Here is a 19,290-nt window from a genome sequence, read left to right on the forward strand (position 1 = left end):
AGTTACACATTTAAGATGGATGTATGGTACTTCCCACACTTAATTTAGAATATGGCAATCAGATTCCTACCAGTTTGATTTAAATATGTTACAAGTAGCAAAGGCAACAGAAACACATCTTCCATGTTGGGTTGTTTTGTTATTTCAAAATTTCTGTTTGTGTTTCTTTTAGATGTGATAAAGAAATTAAAGTTTCTTACACTGTCTACAACAGACTGTCTTTGCTACTGAAGTCACTTCTTGCAATCACAAGAGTGACACCTGCATATAAACTATCTAGAAAGCAGGGACATGACTATGTAATCCTGTACAGGTAAAAAAAAATCATTTTTATCCTAATTTTACTTCCTACAATGTGTTTGTGGTTTTTAGTATATTTCACCTAATAAAAGCAAATTAGCATGTGGAAAGGCTTACTTTCTTTTAAAGCACTTCCTGCAGAATTGGGTGTCACTGGTAAGGCTGGCATTTAGTGCCTTTCCTGTCATCTGAAAGGTTTGCTGGGGCATTTCATAGAAACAACTTTGCTTAGGAAAAGTTATAAGCCAAGCTCAGTAAGGACGATATGGTTCCCTCTCTGAAAAGACATCCAGAGCCATACAACTAAAGTATTGTTACAACATGGAAAGAAGCCATTAAGCCTATCCTATCTGTGCCAGCTGAATAAACTAGCTGCTGTCCTTTCTGCTCCCACTTTCTTATATCTGAACCGTAGCCTTGCCAGTTACAGTTCTTCATGTGCAGTTTCAGTTTTGTTTTAAATGAACTGAGGATCTCCAACTCTAAACTGGGCACCAACTTGAGACACATACCATCCTCTGGGTGGAAACAAGTTCCCGTTACATCTTGTGGGCTGAATGGCCTCCTCCTACTTCTAGATATTTTCTCATCAACCTGTCGAGAGACATTATTACACATCTGTAGAACAGGTGGGACTTAAACGCAGGTCTCATGGCTTAGAAGTAGGAATACTACCACTGCACCACAAGAGTACCCCTCTTGCTTCCATTTCTTACATTCAATCAATTCAGGATCTTATTTAAAGTTAGTAAGTTTGCGGATGACCCCAAAATTGGTGGTATAGTGGATGGTGAGGAAGGTTATCTAAGATTACAAAGGAATCTTGATCAGTTGTATTAATGGGCTGAGGAGTGGCAAATGGAGTTTAATTTGGTTAAATGCAACATATTGCATTGTGTTATAACAAACAAGGGCAGGACTTATACGGTTAATGTTAGGGCTCTGGATAATCTTGTCAAACAGAGACCTTGGGGTTCAGGTACATAGTTCCTTGAAAGCTGTGTATCAGGTAGACAGGGTGGTTAAGAAGGCATTTAGCACACTTGCCTACATTGCTCAGACCATTGAGTATAGGATTTGGGATGTCATGTTGAGGTTGTATAGGATGTTGGTGACGCCACTCCTGGAGTACTGTATACAATTATGGTTACCCTGCTATAGAAAGGATATTATTAAATTGGAGAGGTTCCAGAAAAGATTTACAAGCATGTGGCCAGGACTGAAGTTTTTGAGTTACAAAGTGAGGCTGGATAGGGTGGGACTTTTTTTTCCTATAGTGTAGGAGCTTGATCTTGTGGAGGTATATAAAATCATGAGGGACAAAGCTAAGGTCTTTTCCTTAGGTGGGGGGATTCAAAACAAGGGAGCATATTTTTAAGGTGAGAGGAAAAAGATTTATAAAGAACCTGAGGGACAACATCACACAGGGAATGGTTTGTATGTGGAATGAACTGCCTGAGGAAGTGGTATGCAGATACAGTTACAACATTTAAAAGACATTTAGACAGGTAAATGAATAGGAAAGGTTTAGAAGGATATGGACCAAATACAGGCAAATGGGACTTGGTTATTTTGGGAAACTTGGTCAGCATAGGCAAGTTGGACTTAAGGTTCTGTTTCTGTGCTACATGACTCTGACCCTGTTCCCTCTGTTCTTTCTACCAATCACCTTTAAATTCGTTATTCCCAGAAACTGATTGCTTTGCTAGGGGTAACAGGTCTTCCCTGTCCACTGTATCCAAACACCTCATTATTTTGCACACTTCAATTAAATCACCATTCCCCCTCCTCTATTGTAAGGAATATAAGTCCAACTATTTGATTGTTCCTCATAGCTGCAGAGTTGTCTCATAGCTATGGAACCCTTTGAATACTTAGAACAATCCCACTGCTTCTTGCTTACTTTTTGTTTTAATAACACTAGCTTTTTTCCCCAAATTTAACTGAAATCTTTCAACTTTTCAAACTGCTGTTGTGGAATTTGAACTCTTCTGAGGGTGATCTTTCGAGGCTTCTGATCACTGGTTCAGTAACATTACCACTTCCCTTCTTATTTTTTTCTTTTTATATTTTGTTCAAATACTGGTAGATCATAGTACCGTTTTGGTCACTACTGAATTTTTAATGTCTTTTTTTTCTTAAATATAAATCTACTTTGAATATGATTGGATGCATTGGAAGACTGTCTAAACTGTGTTTCAACCCAACACAGACAAATGGAACAACTATTTTTTATCATTAAACTTTCTGAAACCACATAAAATTGGTTTGGGCATTCTGTGCGCCACTACACTTTACAGGAACTCAAGCCCACAGCAGAAAATTATTGGAATTTTGGTAATAAATTCAGAATTTTTGACAGTCCACAGGGCTAGCTCGCCTTGGAATATAATGGGACAAAGCACTTTTCAAATGTGAAGTGCTGCTCGAGGCCAGATGCAAAAGTAATTTGAAGCGTCACAACTCACTAGGGTAGCATGCAGAATTGCCTCTAATTTTCTCACTGGCTGCGTGGGCCTCCAAGGCCATGTAGGCAGCAACTTCCAGAACAGGAAGTCAGTGCTGTGATCTGCATGCCGTCGCCACAGGTCATTGGAGCAGCTGCACAACAGCCAAGATGAAACATCAATAATGCGCTGGAAATCAAGCCACAAATGTTAAAGCTTTTAAAATAAGTCCATAAAGGTTCCAGAGAGACTAGGTTTCAGTACTTAATAACTTTTTTACAAGTAATTAGACTACAGCTATAGATAAACAAGTTATAAGTTGTTGGCATATAACATTGCTAATTATAACTCTAATCCTTTCCATCATACACACTTCCTTGCATGCGTGTGCACACACACATAACCATGGATAGGCAGAAAAGACACATGGACAGAGAGGAGTACTGTTAGTTTTGTAGTCTTTGATCATAATATCTGCTGCATTTATTCTTGCGGATCAGAAGATTTCTTTTCTGCTTTCCTTTTTTTTAATGCTTCCACTGGTTTACAAGAGGCACAGAGTGGAACTAGGAGAAAGTGAGGACTGCAGATGCTGGAGATCAGAGCTGAAAAGTGTGTTGCTGGAAAAGCGCAGCAGGTCAGGCAGCATCCAAGGAGCAGGAGAAATGACGTTTCGGGCATAAACCCTTTTCAGGGCTTTCCTGAAGTAGGGCTTATTCCCGAAACGTCGGTTCTCCTGCTCCAAGAGGCACAGAGTGGCTCCTTTACTTAGAAAACAGCCTCTGACTTTACAGTTAAAAAATCACAGCTTGTAGCTACTGCAGAAGGAAAGATAAACTGTTTTTCTTCATATTGAAAGTGGATTTTGACTGCAGAGGAGAGCAAGACACTCCTGAGCAGGTAGAAATCTCGTGACTTCTCTTTATGTCTTGCTCCTAGCCCCACGATATTCAGTTAATGAACTAATCACATAGTTGTTGGCCGGCAGTAAGTCTTTGACGTCGATAACTAGCTGATCATTAGTCCATGGACCAATCAACTTATTGCCAAGAAAAGCTCCAACTGTTAACAACCCTTCAGTGCCAGCTTATTTGCAAACACTGCTCTAACCCACTGCAATACAAACACATTTCTTGCTTTCAAATCATGTATCAACCCTTGAAAAACACTGATTTTAAAATCAGTCTTTATTATTTTAATCAATTTTAAGAGCACAAAAATAAAAAAGCATAGTGTTTGCAGAAGGAAGGAATTAAAAGGGATTACTTAGAAATCTGTGATTGCTTACAGAATTTGTACAAAATGGTTCAAGATATATGATGGTCAGTCTTCAACCGGATTTTAAGATTGGCTTAAGAGCAGAAAAATCAAATCATAATTGTTTACTTTTCAGACTAGAGAATCGTAAACAATGCTGTTCTCAAAGGGCCAGTGCAGTGATCACTGCGTTTTTATTTTTGCTGTATATAAATGACTTAGCTCTTAGAATGCTAAATAGAATTTTCAAAATTTGCCAGTGATGTCAAACTTAAAGGAGTGGCAGATAATGAGAATGATAAAAATCACGAGTAATATGATGTTGATCGACGAGCAGAATGGACAGATGAAATTTAAATTAGAATAGAAATGATGCATTCTGGGAGATAGAACAGAAAGAAGTAATTTTAGATGTAACAGCACAGTTTGAAATTGTTTACAGGAACATAGAGACCTCGGTTACATGTGCATTTATCAATGAAGGTAACAGAACGTTTGAGTGTTAAGCAAAACAGATGGAGGCAGTGTATATAAAAGTATGCTGAACGTCTATAAAGCAAGGTAGATCTGAATTAGAGTATCACTGTATGCCATTTCTGATTGCCACACTTTGTAAAGAATCTGAGTATCCTTGAGAAGGTGCAGATGAGGTTTAGCAGATTGGTTCCAGTGTGGAGGACTTTAGTTTCAGAGGTAGATTGGAAAATCTGGTGTTCTACTCCTTGAAATAATAGAGGTTGAGGAGCAATTTGATGGCAGTGTGCAAGCTAATAATTTACTGATAGCACAGGATTCAGAATGAGGCCGATAGTGTGCAGGTTTCAGCACAAGGTCTATAGCAACCATGTTTTAAGGTTCTGAGCAAGCAATGCATAGGATATGTGATGGGGTTTTTTTCACTTTGCTGAAAGCAATGCCTATGAGGGTGATAGGATCAGAAATAGTTGACGATTTCAGAGGGAAAATGAGTGGACACTTGACAGCAATAATTTGTAGGGTTACAGAAATTGAGTAAAGGCATGAGACTGGATTGCTCAGTGGAGAACTAACGTATTTCCAAAGGGCTGGATGGGCTCCTGTGTTACAAGTGACTAATTTTAAATGCTGTATAACCGAAGATAGAGAAAATATTTTAACCATTGTGAAAATAGCAGTTGATGGTCTGCCGTGAATGATCTGATCACCCCAAAAACCGGGTTAAATTATATGCCTGGTGGATCTATTCCTTTCATCCTTCTGCTATCAAGCTAATTGGTTCTATATTAGAATTTTAATTTTATCTTGCATAAAGCTTCCATATTAGTATTGAAAACCTGGATGACTTGTTGATAAGTGATGTTTCTTTAAGTGACCCAGTGAAACCATCATTTGAGGGAGCCTTTCCATCATTGTTCTCAAAGGCTGCTTTTACTGATTTTTGCAACAGTTAAGTATTTTCTCTGCAGAGAAAATAATCTTTCTTTCTTGGGAAGTGAAAGATTTTTTTTGCAAAGTATTTCTTCAAATATCCTGATTTTCATGATGATAATAGCTTGTATTGTATTTAAGTCACTTGAGTACTAATTGATACTTTTGTTATTTTGTTTTCAAATTTCCAGGATATATTTTGGAGAAGTACAACTGAATGGCCTGGGTGAAGGTGTGTTTCTCAAGTTTTGTATCCACCAATGATTGGATTTTAAAAAACTCGCTCTGCTGGATTTTCCCCTCTGTTCTTAACTAAGAAATTGCAAATGGGATTTTGTTCTCCAGTCTACTATTGTTGTTCCCTAACATGTACTCTATCCTACCAGACATTCGGAGCTAATCAAAGAAACATTTTCTATCCAGTTGCCTACCTAAAGTTACGTCCTCCACGATTGCTGTCTTCTGTGGAATATTTAATGTTGAAGATGGGACGAAGGGAACATTGTACCCTAATGTCATGATAGAATTTTAACTCTCAACCTTCCTGGTCCAATGCCACTACCCTCGGCCTCCAATACCCATTCAAAGAGGTGTTTTGAATAAGGTGTTTACTTTGGTGTGCTTCAAAATAGACCAATCATATTCAAAATTCCATGCAGCATCCTACCATCTCTAGTTTTGCTTGGCTGACATAAAGTGAGGACTCACAGTCGAGTCAAACGAAGGAGGATCATGCAAGTGATTTGTTTTAGCCAAAAGTAGAATCATAAAAGCCCTAAAATGTGGAAACAAGCTGTTCAGCCAGTTGACTCCACACCAAAGAGCATCTCCCCTGCCCAATCCTCTCCCTGTTAGCCTGCATTTCCCATGGGTAATCCACCTAGCTTAAACATATTTGGATTGTGGATGGAAACCAGAGCAGCGGATGAGACTAACACAGACACAGGAAGAACGTGTATACCTTTCACAGGCAGTCACTTGCGAGTGGAATCAAACCTAGATCCCCAGCATAGTGAGGTAGCAGTGCTAACCACTGAGTCACCATGCTGCTGGACTAAAGCAAAATTTCACCAACACTGGAAATCTGGAATAAAAACAAAAAAATGCTTCAGTTGCTCAGCAAATCGGGCAAAGACTGTGGTGAAAGAAATAATTGTTGTTTCAGGTCAACTACCTTTCATCACTGGACCTGGAAAATGTTGGTTGTAAGCAAGTTCAAAAGGGAGGAACTGTGGTATTGGAACAAAATGCAAGATCTGTCATGGGATGGTTGGCAAGAGAGATTAAGTGGCTAAAGTGGTGATACTGTAGCACAGAGAATGGGTCATAGGCCAGGTAAAGAGATAAGAAGAAAAAGGTTCAGGTGAGGTGTGAATGGCAAAATGCAGAACTTGTTGGAAAAAAAACATCTAAACGTTTGTGTCTATGCCACAAATCTCAAGGTCATGAGTAAATATATGCTTAAATGCTTCCATTGCCCAGATAGTGAAAATATTAAAACGCCAAAGTTTTGAAATGCAAGTGAAATGATTTGAAGTACAAAGGTCATCTATTGAAGCAACACTGCCCACCCAGTGGAGGTAGTCTTTTATTAGCGATTTTTCAGACACAAAAGACCAATTATGAGGTGCTAAAATATGATAAACCACAGAAGTCATTTTTGTCACAAAATAGCAACATCCAACACTGTTCATTCCCTTAAATAAAAATACAGTAAATGCAACACTTCCTCTTTTACCTTCTCACTGTCCCAAGGCCTCAAATAGTTAATCAAGGTGAAATGGAGATTTTGTAATGTTTTCAATTTAGTGCATTGTATTTGCTGCTCAGGATTAGGTCTCCTCTATTTTGACAAGACCAAATGCAAGCTGAATGAGTTTGCAGAGTATAACCCCATGCTTACAGTCCCGTCATTTTAATTATCCACTTTACTTCCATTCTGACCTATCTATACATGGCCTTCTAATCAAATGTTACCCCAGTGCAACTTTGAGGAACAGCATCTCTTTGCTAGGCGTTTTACATTTTCCTTGTTTGACATTGAGTCCGGTAGTTTTAATTCCTATAACCTACAGCTCAGTTGTTTTGCCTTTTTGTCTAATGTTTGTTGCAATGCTTATTCTGCTTTTACCATTTACACATTTTCTAGATGCAGCTTTTGTCTCTTTACCTACTCGCTACTGTCTCTTTTTTTTGTCTTGCACTATCAATTCTTTTGTCAGTTGATCTTACCTGCATTTCACCCAGTCAAAGACTTGCCTTTTTATTCTTTTCTTCCATCCCCTCCAACCTTAATCTGAAGTCACGGTTCTGAAACAGAATAGATCTTGAAACCTTTTCCATTTTTTTGTCACTCTCAGGTTTTCAAACAGTACGGGTCGGAATGGTTGGAACTCCTGTTGGTACTATCACGCTGTCGTGTGCATACCGAACTAATCTGGCTTTCATGTCTGGCAGGTAAAGTGTGGTGCAGTTTTATACTGGCAGTGCTATAATGATCATGATAGGGCAAACTAATTAAAACAATTCATAAATGTTTGGATAAGTCATTTGCAAAGTTGAATGATTGTCTGATACTCGTGTTGAGATTACTTGGTGTTTATATAGTCATTCTGCAGAGCATTATATTAAAAATAAGGCTCTTTGGGAAACTTTAAGTGTTCAATTTAAATACAAGCAAAGAAATTTGCTACCTAACCATTGGAGTGTTACAGTTGATTTCACAATGATGATCAGCAATTGTTTTGTTTCTGAAAATGCATGTATGCTTATATCAGGCAATGATATAAGGTTATATCAGGTTATGATATGTCCAGAATGGTTGCACTGTGTTAGTTGACTAGGCTGCCAGTGCTCATGTCCACACATTCAGAAACCATGGTTGCTAACATGAAATGCAGACTCTCTGGAACACTAATGAACAATAGTCTTCACTTTAAATACAAGATGCAAAAATTGAGCAATTAACTAGGAGAAAACACTCACAATCCTTTCAATTAATTCAGGAATTTGTGTACACAGTTGAAAGTAATATTTACAGGCTGCATAAGCTTGAAGTACTGCAGATTTCTGTGACTTTCTGTACACAGAATAAATTGTCTGAGAAATGTCAACAGTTTGTGTCACAGATCTTGTTTTTGAAAGGTGTGCATGTGAATTTAAGCACCTGAGCAATTCTACAATCTCTTGGCCATAAAGACTCTGAAGCACGTTTCCTTTCAGGAAGTAAGATTGGAAAGGTTTAGATGGTTGGTTGTTCTCAATTTTAACTCTAGAACGAGAAATAACTGCTATTGGTTTAACAACAGGTTTGGAGAGGTTTGGAGGGAGTGCACATTCACACATGCATCACCTGGGATGAAGCAAATTATGAATGACTAGGTAAACAGGCTGCAATTCTCTGTAGATGAAGTTAAAAAAATTACCTCATTTGGATATTTCAAACTATGACGGAAATGAACAGGTTAAATCAGGTGCAATTTCTCTCTCTGATACAAATCATGAATAAGGTGACTTCATCACATTAGAAATAAATCGGTTAAGAGTCAAAACAAAAACTTCCTTACACAAATAGTAGTATGAAACTAGAATTCACTACAGCAAGTCATAGATGTAAGATCAATTGTAACATTTAAAAGCATGCTGAATATGTGAACAAAATGTGAAGCAGTACAAAGAAAGATAAAGAGCTGTAATGGCTCAAAAGGAAGACTCACCTGGTGTACCTGTTCTCTTGCAGACTTTCTGTTGTCAGTTACTATAGCTGACTTGCAGAAACAATTTCACCAGGTTATTGGATTCAGTCTTTAACAGGTCATCATTTCAAAGTTAGTAGGTAATGCAAACATAATACTCAGAGAGAAGTATAGCAAAACAACTGTTTGGAGATGAATTGTTAAAATGGGGACAGACAAATTGCTGATGAATTTCAGTGCCGAAAACTGAGATGTGGTAAATTTGGTTGGAGGAATGAGGAAAGTCATTATGAACGAATTGACCTATCTTAAATGGGGGTAAACGTTTAGAGACCTGAGGGTGTATGTTCAGAATAGCTGATAGTGGCAGGACAAGTTGAGATGGCTGCTAAAAAGCATATAAGTTTCATCGTTGATAAATACGGGCATCGAATTCAGAAGCCAGTAGTTTATGTTAAACCTTTATGAAATGCCGGTTAGGCCCCAGTTATTGCATTCTGGGCATAACATTTTGGAAAGGATGTCAAGGCATTACAGAAGGTGCAATGGGGATTTACTGAATTTACAGACTGAAAGACTTCAGTTACCTGGCGAATCCTGAGAAATTGGGATTGTTATAGTAGCAAGAAGAGTTTATTTAACCTGATTATACAGAATAGTAAAAGCTTTTGATTAAGTAAATGGGCAGTTTTTTTCCCTCCCCCCAGTGGCTGAAGAGTTAGTACACAAGAACACCAATCTAAAATAATCTGTTTGGTGGATGCAGATTCAATGATAACCTTCAAAAGGAAGCTACTGAATTTCTGTAAATGTCTCCAGCAGAGCCACAAATGAACTGAGGCAAATAAGTTGAAGATGGTAGTGATTTTGAAAGTCGCTGGTGAAATCAGGCCTACTTGGCACTGTGTAATATTCTAGCATGCTGCAAATGTTTCAATCTGCTGAATAACATCCTCTCATCTGCAAAGAAAATTAACATATTTCAACTTACATTACCCTAAGGATGTCTGAACTTCTCAGAATTATGTAGGGATGATGGTTCTCAAGTAGAAACATCTAGAGTAAAACTTAATATCTCCCCTGAGATGGGACCCATGATTTCAAGGCCTGCAATATTTGGGACATGTTGAAACCTTCCAGTTCCTAAAGAGACTAAAACTGAAACTGAGATTGGAAACCAAAACGTCCAGAGAAACTAAACCATGTAAAAAGAAACTGAACCATCCAGGCTCGTAAGAGTTGATGGATCTTAAAGAAAGCAGAGGCTGGACCCAGAAGCTGAGAATTGGCAAATATACAAGCGCAAGAGCTGTTTCTGCACTTGAAGATAACATTAGGGTATCTATACCATCAAAACCATCATGAGGAGAGTTGAAGAGATTCTGCAGATGTGTGCCATATTTGGTGAAGATTATGCCTGTGAAATTCTGGTTTATTGTCAGCTACTGGCAGCAGGGGGGTTCAAGTTTGAGTTGAAATTCCTCAAGACAAAGACAGAGTTTTGAAAGCTTTTGTGACTCACGTTGACGACATATTGGATGAGTGGACCATCAAATAAATTCATAAGACTATTTTCATTGCATTTGCAGTTTAATCTGTAATTGTACATTTTATATTTGCCTGCTAATCCATGTTTAACTTGCTTATGTTGGTTCTGAATTTAAGAGTATGGATGATTATCTAAGATAAAATTGTTTGTTTTTGTTCAATTCTAGTATTAGAATAAGCCACATTAGAATAAGCCATGTGGACCTTTTTACTTTCAGTCAAAAAAACAGGGATATCAGGTGGGAGTTGTCACCCTTGACCATGTTTGATTGGATGTGGCTTTGAGGAACTGGACTGGAATTGGGACAAGTCTCCACTGACTGACTAGAGTTAAACAAGGCACAGAGAAAATGGTTATGATTATCGGAGGCCAGTCATCTCAGCCATACAGCATTGCTGCCAGAATTCATCCCAATTATCTTTAGCTGCTATTTCAATTACCTTCCCTCCACATGGATTTGCTGATTGCCCAGTGTTCAGTTCTGTTCATGCCTTCTCGGGTACTGAAGTGGTCCATATCCTATTCAGGACAACAATATTTGGGCTGCTCAGTGACAAGTAATATTCATGCCTTACTGGGCAATGATCATCTCCAAGTGAGAACCTAACCTCTTTCCCAGACATTCAATGGTATGACAAAAAGTTATGATGCAGGTACACCATATAATTAGAAAAGGATGGGGAATGGAGTATAAAAGTGGGGAAGTCTTGCTCCAGGCATAAAGCGCATTGGTGAGACTGCACCTGGAGTACTGTGTACAGTTTTGGTCTCCTTACTTAAGAAGGAATATAGCTGAAAATGTGTTGCTGGAAAAGCGCAGCAGGTCAGGCAGCATCCAAGGAACAGGAGAATCGACGTTTCGGGCACAAGCCCTTCTTCAGGAGTTATTTCACAGGCAGCTGGAGCGGACCCAGCCAATCATGGGGATTATCATAGACCACTTTGTAGATCGTCCCTATAGTGGATCTTCACCACTACACCCATGTAACTACAGGTGGGACAAAACCCATGTAAATAGTCATAAGTATAAAGAACACATTGTTAAGAAGTTTAGTTGGAAGCGGTTCAAAGAAGGTTCACCAGCCTGATAAAGGGGTTGTCATATGAGGAAAGGTTGGGCTTATACTAAGTGGAATGTCAAAGAATGAGAAGTGAGTTTGGTTAATCATTTAAGGTACAGTGGGAGGTAACAAGATGGATGCAAGAGAGTGTTTACATTCATAGGGGGAATCCAGAACAATTTAAAAATGAAGGGTATCCTATTTAATATATAAAGAGGTGGAGTGCTTCTTCGCAGATCATTGAAATTCTCTTCAGCAAAGCGTTGTGGACGTTGGATCATTGAATCTTTGAAGATTGACTTAGATTTTTTTTTATTTTAAGCGTGGGTCCAGAATGATGGGGCACGCAGCAATGTGGAGTTACAGACACAGTATTAGTCATGTTCTTACTAAATGGCAGAACACTGAATGGCCTCCTCCTCATATTTTCTATTTCCTTATGTTCAGCATTGCCAAGTCACGCATCAAAAACCTAGGGTTACCATTGTTCAAAAATAGAACTGGACCAGCCATGTAAGCATTTTGAGCGTGTCAGAGGTTGTATCTTCTGTGGAAATTGACCTACTTCCTGATTCAAAAACTTTCCAACATCAGTAAGTTGGAAGTTCAGGAAAAGAGGAAATATTCCCATTTGCCTGCTTTTAAACATTTCCAACAACATTCAAAAAAGCTTGTGCAAAACAGCTCTCGTTATTAGCACCTCGGGTATCACCTTAAACATTTTGTCCTTCCATCATTGTGGTGTGTTGTGTCTTTACTGTGTAATATCTCTAAGACACACTGCAAGAACTCACCAAGATTTATTCGACAGCAGTTCTCAGCCCAGGATCCTTATAATAAAGAAAGAAAGTGCAGTAAGTATCTGGGAACACAACCTGTTGTATGTTCCTCTCAAATGTGTGCACCACAAAAACCTGAAACTTTGTACTTAATAGTACTTTGTCAGTACCTTGCAACAATTCAAGAGAGCAGCTTACTTTGACCTTCTCGAGGCTGATTATGAATTGGCAGTAAATGACTTACCATTGACATGAAATTCCCATGATTTCTTTTGTTTTAAAATGACTTCCACATGATCTACAAACATGATATATTTCTTCCTTTTTTTTCTTCTCTGCTATCCACCTGTGTGGTGGAGGATTTTGCATTCTCTGCTCAAGGTCTTGCCCCGAGGTGGTTTAGATGAGAAGTGAACAGAGAACAAACTTCCTTGCAATCTGTGCCTCTGACTCGTCATGTATTAGAATCCCCTTATCCAGTGATTGATTTGTTACTATATGGGAGGGGAATTGATTCACCCTACCTGAGGATAAAACCTTAATAATACCAATAAACTTCAAATACATTTTCTGACCTAAAGCACCACTGCAGGAAGGAACATGGACTCTTCACCCCTCTTCATTGTACTTAAGCAAATACAGTTTCTCTTAGCCTTCAGAAACACGTCACTATCAACTACATCTGTTGCAATTTTTCTCGCCTATTATTGGTTGTTTTATGTTTATTGTGAGAAAACATTGAACTCTGTAATTTTATCCATGTTTTTGTAGTTTCTCATGATACAATGTAAGGAATGACCTTATAGTGGTTTATAAAGTCATGGAGGGTGTAGGTAAGGGGGCATATTTTTAAGATGGGAAGAGAAAGATTTAAAAAAAAATATGATGGGCAATTTTTTTATTTTACAAGAAAGTGGTTCGTGTATGGAATGAACTTCCAGAGGAAGTGGTGGATATCAGTACTGTTACAACGTTTAACCAACATTTAGATGGGTACATGAATAAGAAATGTTTGGAGGGATATTGGAACAAGCAGGCAGGTGGGACTAGTTTAGTTTGTGACCAAACGGTCTGTTTCCGTACGGAATGACTCTGACAATCGGTTGAGATGCTGTTGCTATAATTTATTAATGAATGAACATTCATGTGACATTGACCCTGATTAGATTTAGTTATTCTTCTTCATGTATTCTTTTTATGTTGAATAGATATCATTTTGGATTTTTTACTAGTTTCGTCCTTCATCCCACTGTCTAACCTTTTTCATAACTGGTTAAGTTGACCCAGGGACATTTATGGTTCTCATTTTTAGGAACTCTTTTAAGTTATAATTGTTACTTTGAATTATTTCACAGGCAGCTGGAGCGGACCCAGCCAATCATGGGGATTATCATAGACCACTTTGTAGATCGTCCCTATAGTGGATCTTCACCACTACACCCATGTAACTACAGGTGGGACAACACCCATGTAAATAGTCATAAGTATAAAGAACACATTGTTAGTTGTATTGTGTAGTCATGATTAGGTTGCTTATTCAAGTTACCAACTGACCCTATCCCCAGACACTAAAGTATAGGCTTAAGATTGTATGAGAAATTGCATCATCTCTGTTGGATTGAAGATGCAGTTTTGAGTTTAAGGTTGAGACAGAGTAGAAGATGCTTTACTTTGATTTACACCTATTCTACATTTGTGACACGCGCAATGCAAAATATAGAAAAACATTTAATTTTCCAAATTGCCACATAATTTTTGTCTTAAAAAACAGAACAAAAGCAATCATTGCTTTTCTTCACTTTTTTTCATTTCATCTTCATGTTTCTTTTGTTTATTTCCTTTATTTGAAGCTTTTTTGGAAAACACAGCACTTTTAGTATTGGACCAGAATTCAGAGTGTAGAATACAATATACATCACTGTTATAATATTGCAAACTCTATAGTACTAGAACATAAATGTGCTAAAGAAGAGGACAAGTTGAGTTGCTCGCAGTACATGGTAAAACAAAGGGAAAAAAAAAGGAGATTTTAAAATTTATCAAAATAGTTTTCTTCTGCTGGCTCTGTAATTAAAAGCATGAAGTGATGTAAACTGGGTGGGTGAGCCAGAGTTTGGAATGTATATCCGTGGAGCACTATGAACCATCTTTTGTTGGAATTCTTCCACCTACACAATGATGAACACGCAGTAAATAATCTATTTAAGTTGGAAGACTTTATTTGGGGCACCTTTGTTAATGGTCATGAAAGCCTGAGAGGAAGGTTCTGCCTTGGGAGCAGATAAAGCTGCTAAGTGATATTGTGGATTGTTGTTGTTTTCAACATTGGTGCTTGTCGTACCTGCTATATCCACCAGTTGTTGTTGTATAGTACATCCCAGCTCCATCAAATGTGTCATTTTCCTCTTTCACGAGCTAGTGACTCCCAGGTGTAATAGTTGATGTTTTAAGACCTCCACATCACACTTGCGAGTATCTTGCAAGTGGAGTCCTGAGTGCCCCACTGGTCAATGAGCTCTGGTATCTCACTACACAGAAGATACTTGGGTATACAACCATTTTCCATGCTGCAGCTACCTCAGATTCACCGAAACTACCTTTTGATTAGTGCAGTTCTGAAGAAGGGTCACTGGACCCAAAGTATTAACTGTGTTTCTCTGTCAGACCTGCTGAGATTTTTCCAACAATTTTAGATTTTGTTTCTGATTTCCAGCATCCACAGTTCTTTGGGTTTTTTTGGATTATCGCAGACACTCTTGGGAGCAATGACTTATAGGAGACTGTTACATGCATGTACTGTCAAGCTGTGCTGAGGTGTTGAATACCAAAGTGAGATCGACAAAAATAGGGTGAAAGGCTACGTCATGTTCACTACAGTTATCGGTAGCTGGCATACAGACAATGTGATGTCCACAGTGATGAAATGGACATTGTGTGCTAAAAAGTAACACTTTCATAACAATAACTAGTTGACTTTTATTTGATTTGGATCCTGCCAGGGCCAGTCTTATTACTGTTTTGGTTCAAATATGGTCAAAAGCACTGAACTCTCGAGGCAAAATGACAGGGACTGTCCTTAACATCAAGGCAGCATTTGACTAATGATGACCTCAAGAAGCCTAAGTACAACTAGAATCAATAAAAGTTTGTGGGGGATATTCTCTCTATTGCTTTCCTAGAACACAGGAAAGATGGTTGTGATTGTTGGAAGCCAATCATCTCTGCTCCTGGATAGCACTGCAGAAGTTGCAAAGTATTGTCTTGGGCTCTGCTGTCTTTAAGGAGAAAGTGAGGACTGCAGATGCTGGAGATCAGAGCTGAAAATATGTTGCTGGAAAAGCGCAGCAGGTAAAGCAGCATCCAAGGAGCAGGAGAATCAACGTTTCAGGCATGAGGCCTTCTTCAGGAATCTGCTGTCTTTCAGCTGCTTTGATAATGGCCTTCCTTGTATGAAAAAGCAGTTAGGCAGGGATGAGTGTTCACAGTGGCACAGTGATCACTACCATTGGCCTCTCTTCAGAAACTGAAGCAGTCTGTGTGCATATGTAGCAAATGCTGGACAATATCCAGGCTTGGGCTGATAAGTAAGAGAATATATGAGCACAGATATGCCAGACAATTACGATCCACAACGAGAGAATGGCATTATCTTTGCTAAATCCCACGCGATGAAGTGCACCATGCTTGGCTAAATTAGTGCAGCTCCAACAGCACTCTAGATGGTTGACACTGCAATATACATCCCAAGAAATTAAAGCCTCTCAAATTTTAGAATTTATCATTTTGTGTATGTGTATCATTTTGAATTAAAAATGAAAATAGCTAACTGTAAACCTTTGCTATTATTCTTACTATTAAGAATTTATGGGCGGCACAGTGGTTAGCACTGCTGCCTCACAGCGCCAGAGACCCGGGTTCAATTCCCGCCTCAGGCGACTGACTGTGTGGAGTTTGCACGTTCTCCCCGTGTCTGCGTGGGTTTCCTCCGGGTGCTCCGGATTTCTCCCACAGTCCAAAGATGTGCAGGTCAGGTGAATTGGCCATGCTAAATTGCCCGTAGTGTTAGGTAAGGAGTAAATGTAGGGGTATGGGTGGGTTACGCTTCGGCGGGTTGGTGTGGACTTGTTGGGCCGAAAGGCCTGTTTCCACACTGTAATTTAATCTAATCTAATCCAATTAAGAGTTATTTTGTGTTTTACTATCAACAGGAAGCAAAGGAAAAATATGGCAGCAATTTCGGTTCACTAGATGGGTTCATTTCTTTACTTGAAGAGTTGTGAATCTTTGGCATTCTCTGTCCTGCAGGGTTGTCGATCCTCCATTGTTGAATATGTTTAAGGTTGAAATGGACAACATTTTGGAGTCACAAACAATGTAACGAGGTGTGGAGCAGACAGGAATGTAGAATTGAGGCCAAATATTTACCATGATTGTATTGAATGGTGGAATAGCTCTGAGGGACTGTATAATCTATTCGTAATTCTGTTTGTTTTTTTAAACCATCACTGGTGGTACTAGGCAGAACATTTGCCTCCATCAGAATGATATCTCCAAATCAATTAGTGGGGTACTTTCAATTTCAGTAAGATTTATATTCACCTTGGTAAGAAATTGTTGTGAAGGTTGCATATGGAAACTTACCTAATATAGTACATTAGGGGATAAAATGGACTGGGAAATTCATGATAGTATGCTACATGAGCAAATTGGGATAAACATGATAGACAGTGTTTTCAAATATGTTTGATTGCCTGTGTCTAGGTCTGGATATTGGAATGGAAGGGAACTTACTGATTTCTGCTCAGGCACCTTGTCACTGTCTACAGCTTGTTGACTCACTTTCCTTTTTTTTTGTGCCATGTATGGATTACTTGATGTACACCAACAAGTGGCTAGACTGCATTTGAGATGTTGCATGGATTTTGCCATGGTTTACACAATGAGAAATGTCAGTTTTCTATGGGGTAGCTGTGATTCTGTGACATAAAGTGCAGACATACAACAGATTCTGAGCTGCAAAAATCTGTCATTCAGATGCAGAGCTCTTGATTCACTTCATAATTACCTTTGGAGGAGTACAAAGTTTCTTCTATTACAATGATTTTATTTAACCATTATTGAGTACAGAAAAAAAACATCCTTTCTGTTTCTTGTTAAAGGAGCCTTCACGCTCTGATTATTTGGGCATAATCTAACAAGGATGGGCAGTAAATACTGGCCTAGCCAGTGACGCCCAAATCCTGTGAATAAATACAAAAGAAGGTTCAAATTAAGTTATTGTTGCTGTCCAGTTCCAAGATATAGAATATCTTCCTTATTGATTTCTCACTCCTTTAAGTATTTTGGAACAAATACCTGGTATTCAGTAAATACTAATGCTTTCACCTCAAAGATTTTTAGCTTGTTAATCCACAACTATTTTTTGAACAGAGCTTTCAATTGCTTAATCCCATTTAGTTCAGCTCATTAATTGAATGGCTTTGCGGAATCCCTGTTCCTCCGTTACCTTCTGTTCTAAATTTGTAAAGTATAGCTGTTTATAAATTGAAAATCCTTTTTATTCTCGATCCATGGCTCATCTGACAAGGTGGTGATAGGTTGTATTCATCATGGTGGTTGTTTTTTGTAAGAGAACGGCTATCTAAATCACTTCAGAGGACATGAAAATTCAGCCATGTAGAGTGCAACAGGTAAGGGTGGCAAGTGACAGTAATGTTATTTTTGTCTGTTCCTAAAATTTTAATAATTTTTTTAAAATTTGTTTAATCCAGCAATGAGCAAAACAAGTGTTATTGTGTTGTACTGCAACTGGTTGCAGTATCTGTCTGTCCACAAGAAGTGCTGCTATCACTACCACTTCAAATTTAACTAGGAGCTCCAGTATACTCGTTAAGCTCAGATTTGAAATTTAATTTGAACAATACCTTTTAATGTTTAAGCCTTTAAACATATTTCCCAGGAAAATGATTAATACCAAAATGAAAAGCCATCACTTGACAAGATTGAGCTGTTTTACTGAACTAATTGAAAGCTTTAGACGTCTATAATGGGCAATTCAATGAGAAAACAGAGGCTGAAAACTAGTTTTAGACATTTTTGTATAGAATATTATCTAAGCAGAATGCAGTATTTTTAAAATTAAGATTATATTTGAAATAGGAAAACTGAAGAGACTTGTTGCAGAGTTTACATGTTCATGATGGGGAATGTGCCTAGACCAACCATAGGAGTTTGGAATCCTAGATATAATAATCCCATTGTGAGCACTTGAGGTTTTTAGTCCTTATATTGCTTTTTTAATTACAACCTTTCTCAAGTGAGAATTGAATTGGAAGATTTGTCATACACTATAGCTGCAAATCTGAATAAAGTTTATTTTAGCTTGAAGTATAGTTTTGATGATGGAATGAAAAAGTGCATGAAGCGCAATCAATATGTTTATTGATGTTTAATGCAGAACAACTGGTGAAGACGATGGAGGTAATTTTCCTTCTGTTGATGACTCCCAGGAAGTCTGCACCACTTCTTTCTCTACTTCTCCTCCCTCACAGGTAAGGAATAGAAAATATGCTATCCTGCTAATGAATGTTAGCCTAGCATCTTTCTAGCAGGTCATAATGTTAGTCTTATGCAGTATTTCTAAGGAAACGATACAGATATATCCAATGAAAATTAGTTGTAATAATGTGATTTCAAGTCTTTACTTACTGTAACATGTAGAATTGAGCACATGCCTGCCCTGTGACTGCATGTGAACAGTGTTCGATGCTCTGTGATTTTTTTTGAAGGGACAGA

The 19,290-nt window shown here is 38.3% G+C and overlaps 1 protein-coding gene across 6 annotated transcripts in view; it reads left to right on the plus strand.

The window, feature by feature from the left end:
• atg13 (ATG13 autophagy related 13 homolog (S. cerevisiae)) overlaps positions 1-19,290 on the plus strand; it is a 78,864-nt gene that overhangs the window by 23,966 nt on the left and 35,608 nt on the right. For 3 of the 6 annotated variants that reach the window (XM_043706211.1, XM_043706214.1, XM_043706215.1), the window contains 5 exons: positions 173-313; positions 5,603-5,643; positions 7,772-7,868; positions 11,551-11,649; positions 18,953-19,046. In XM_043706211.1, the coding sequence (XP_043562146.1) occupies positions 173-313; positions 5,603-5,643; positions 7,772-7,868; positions 11,551-11,649; positions 18,953-19,046 (472 nt within the window). Of the gene's footprint in view, positions 1-172; positions 314-5,602; positions 5,644-7,771; positions 7,869-11,550; positions 11,650-13,811; positions 13,950-18,952; positions 19,047-19,290 lie in introns of those variants that run through there. The other 3 variants (XM_043706213.1, XM_043706216.1, XM_043706217.1) reach the window with 2 other exon arrangements.

This window comes from Chiloscyllium plagiosum, chromosome 16 (assembly GCF_004010195.1).
Source record: "Chiloscyllium plagiosum isolate BGI_BamShark_2017 chromosome 16, ASM401019v2, whole genome shotgun sequence".
NCBI classification, from domain to species: domain Eukaryota; kingdom Metazoa; phylum Chordata; class Chondrichthyes; order Orectolobiformes; family Hemiscylliidae; genus Chiloscyllium; species Chiloscyllium plagiosum.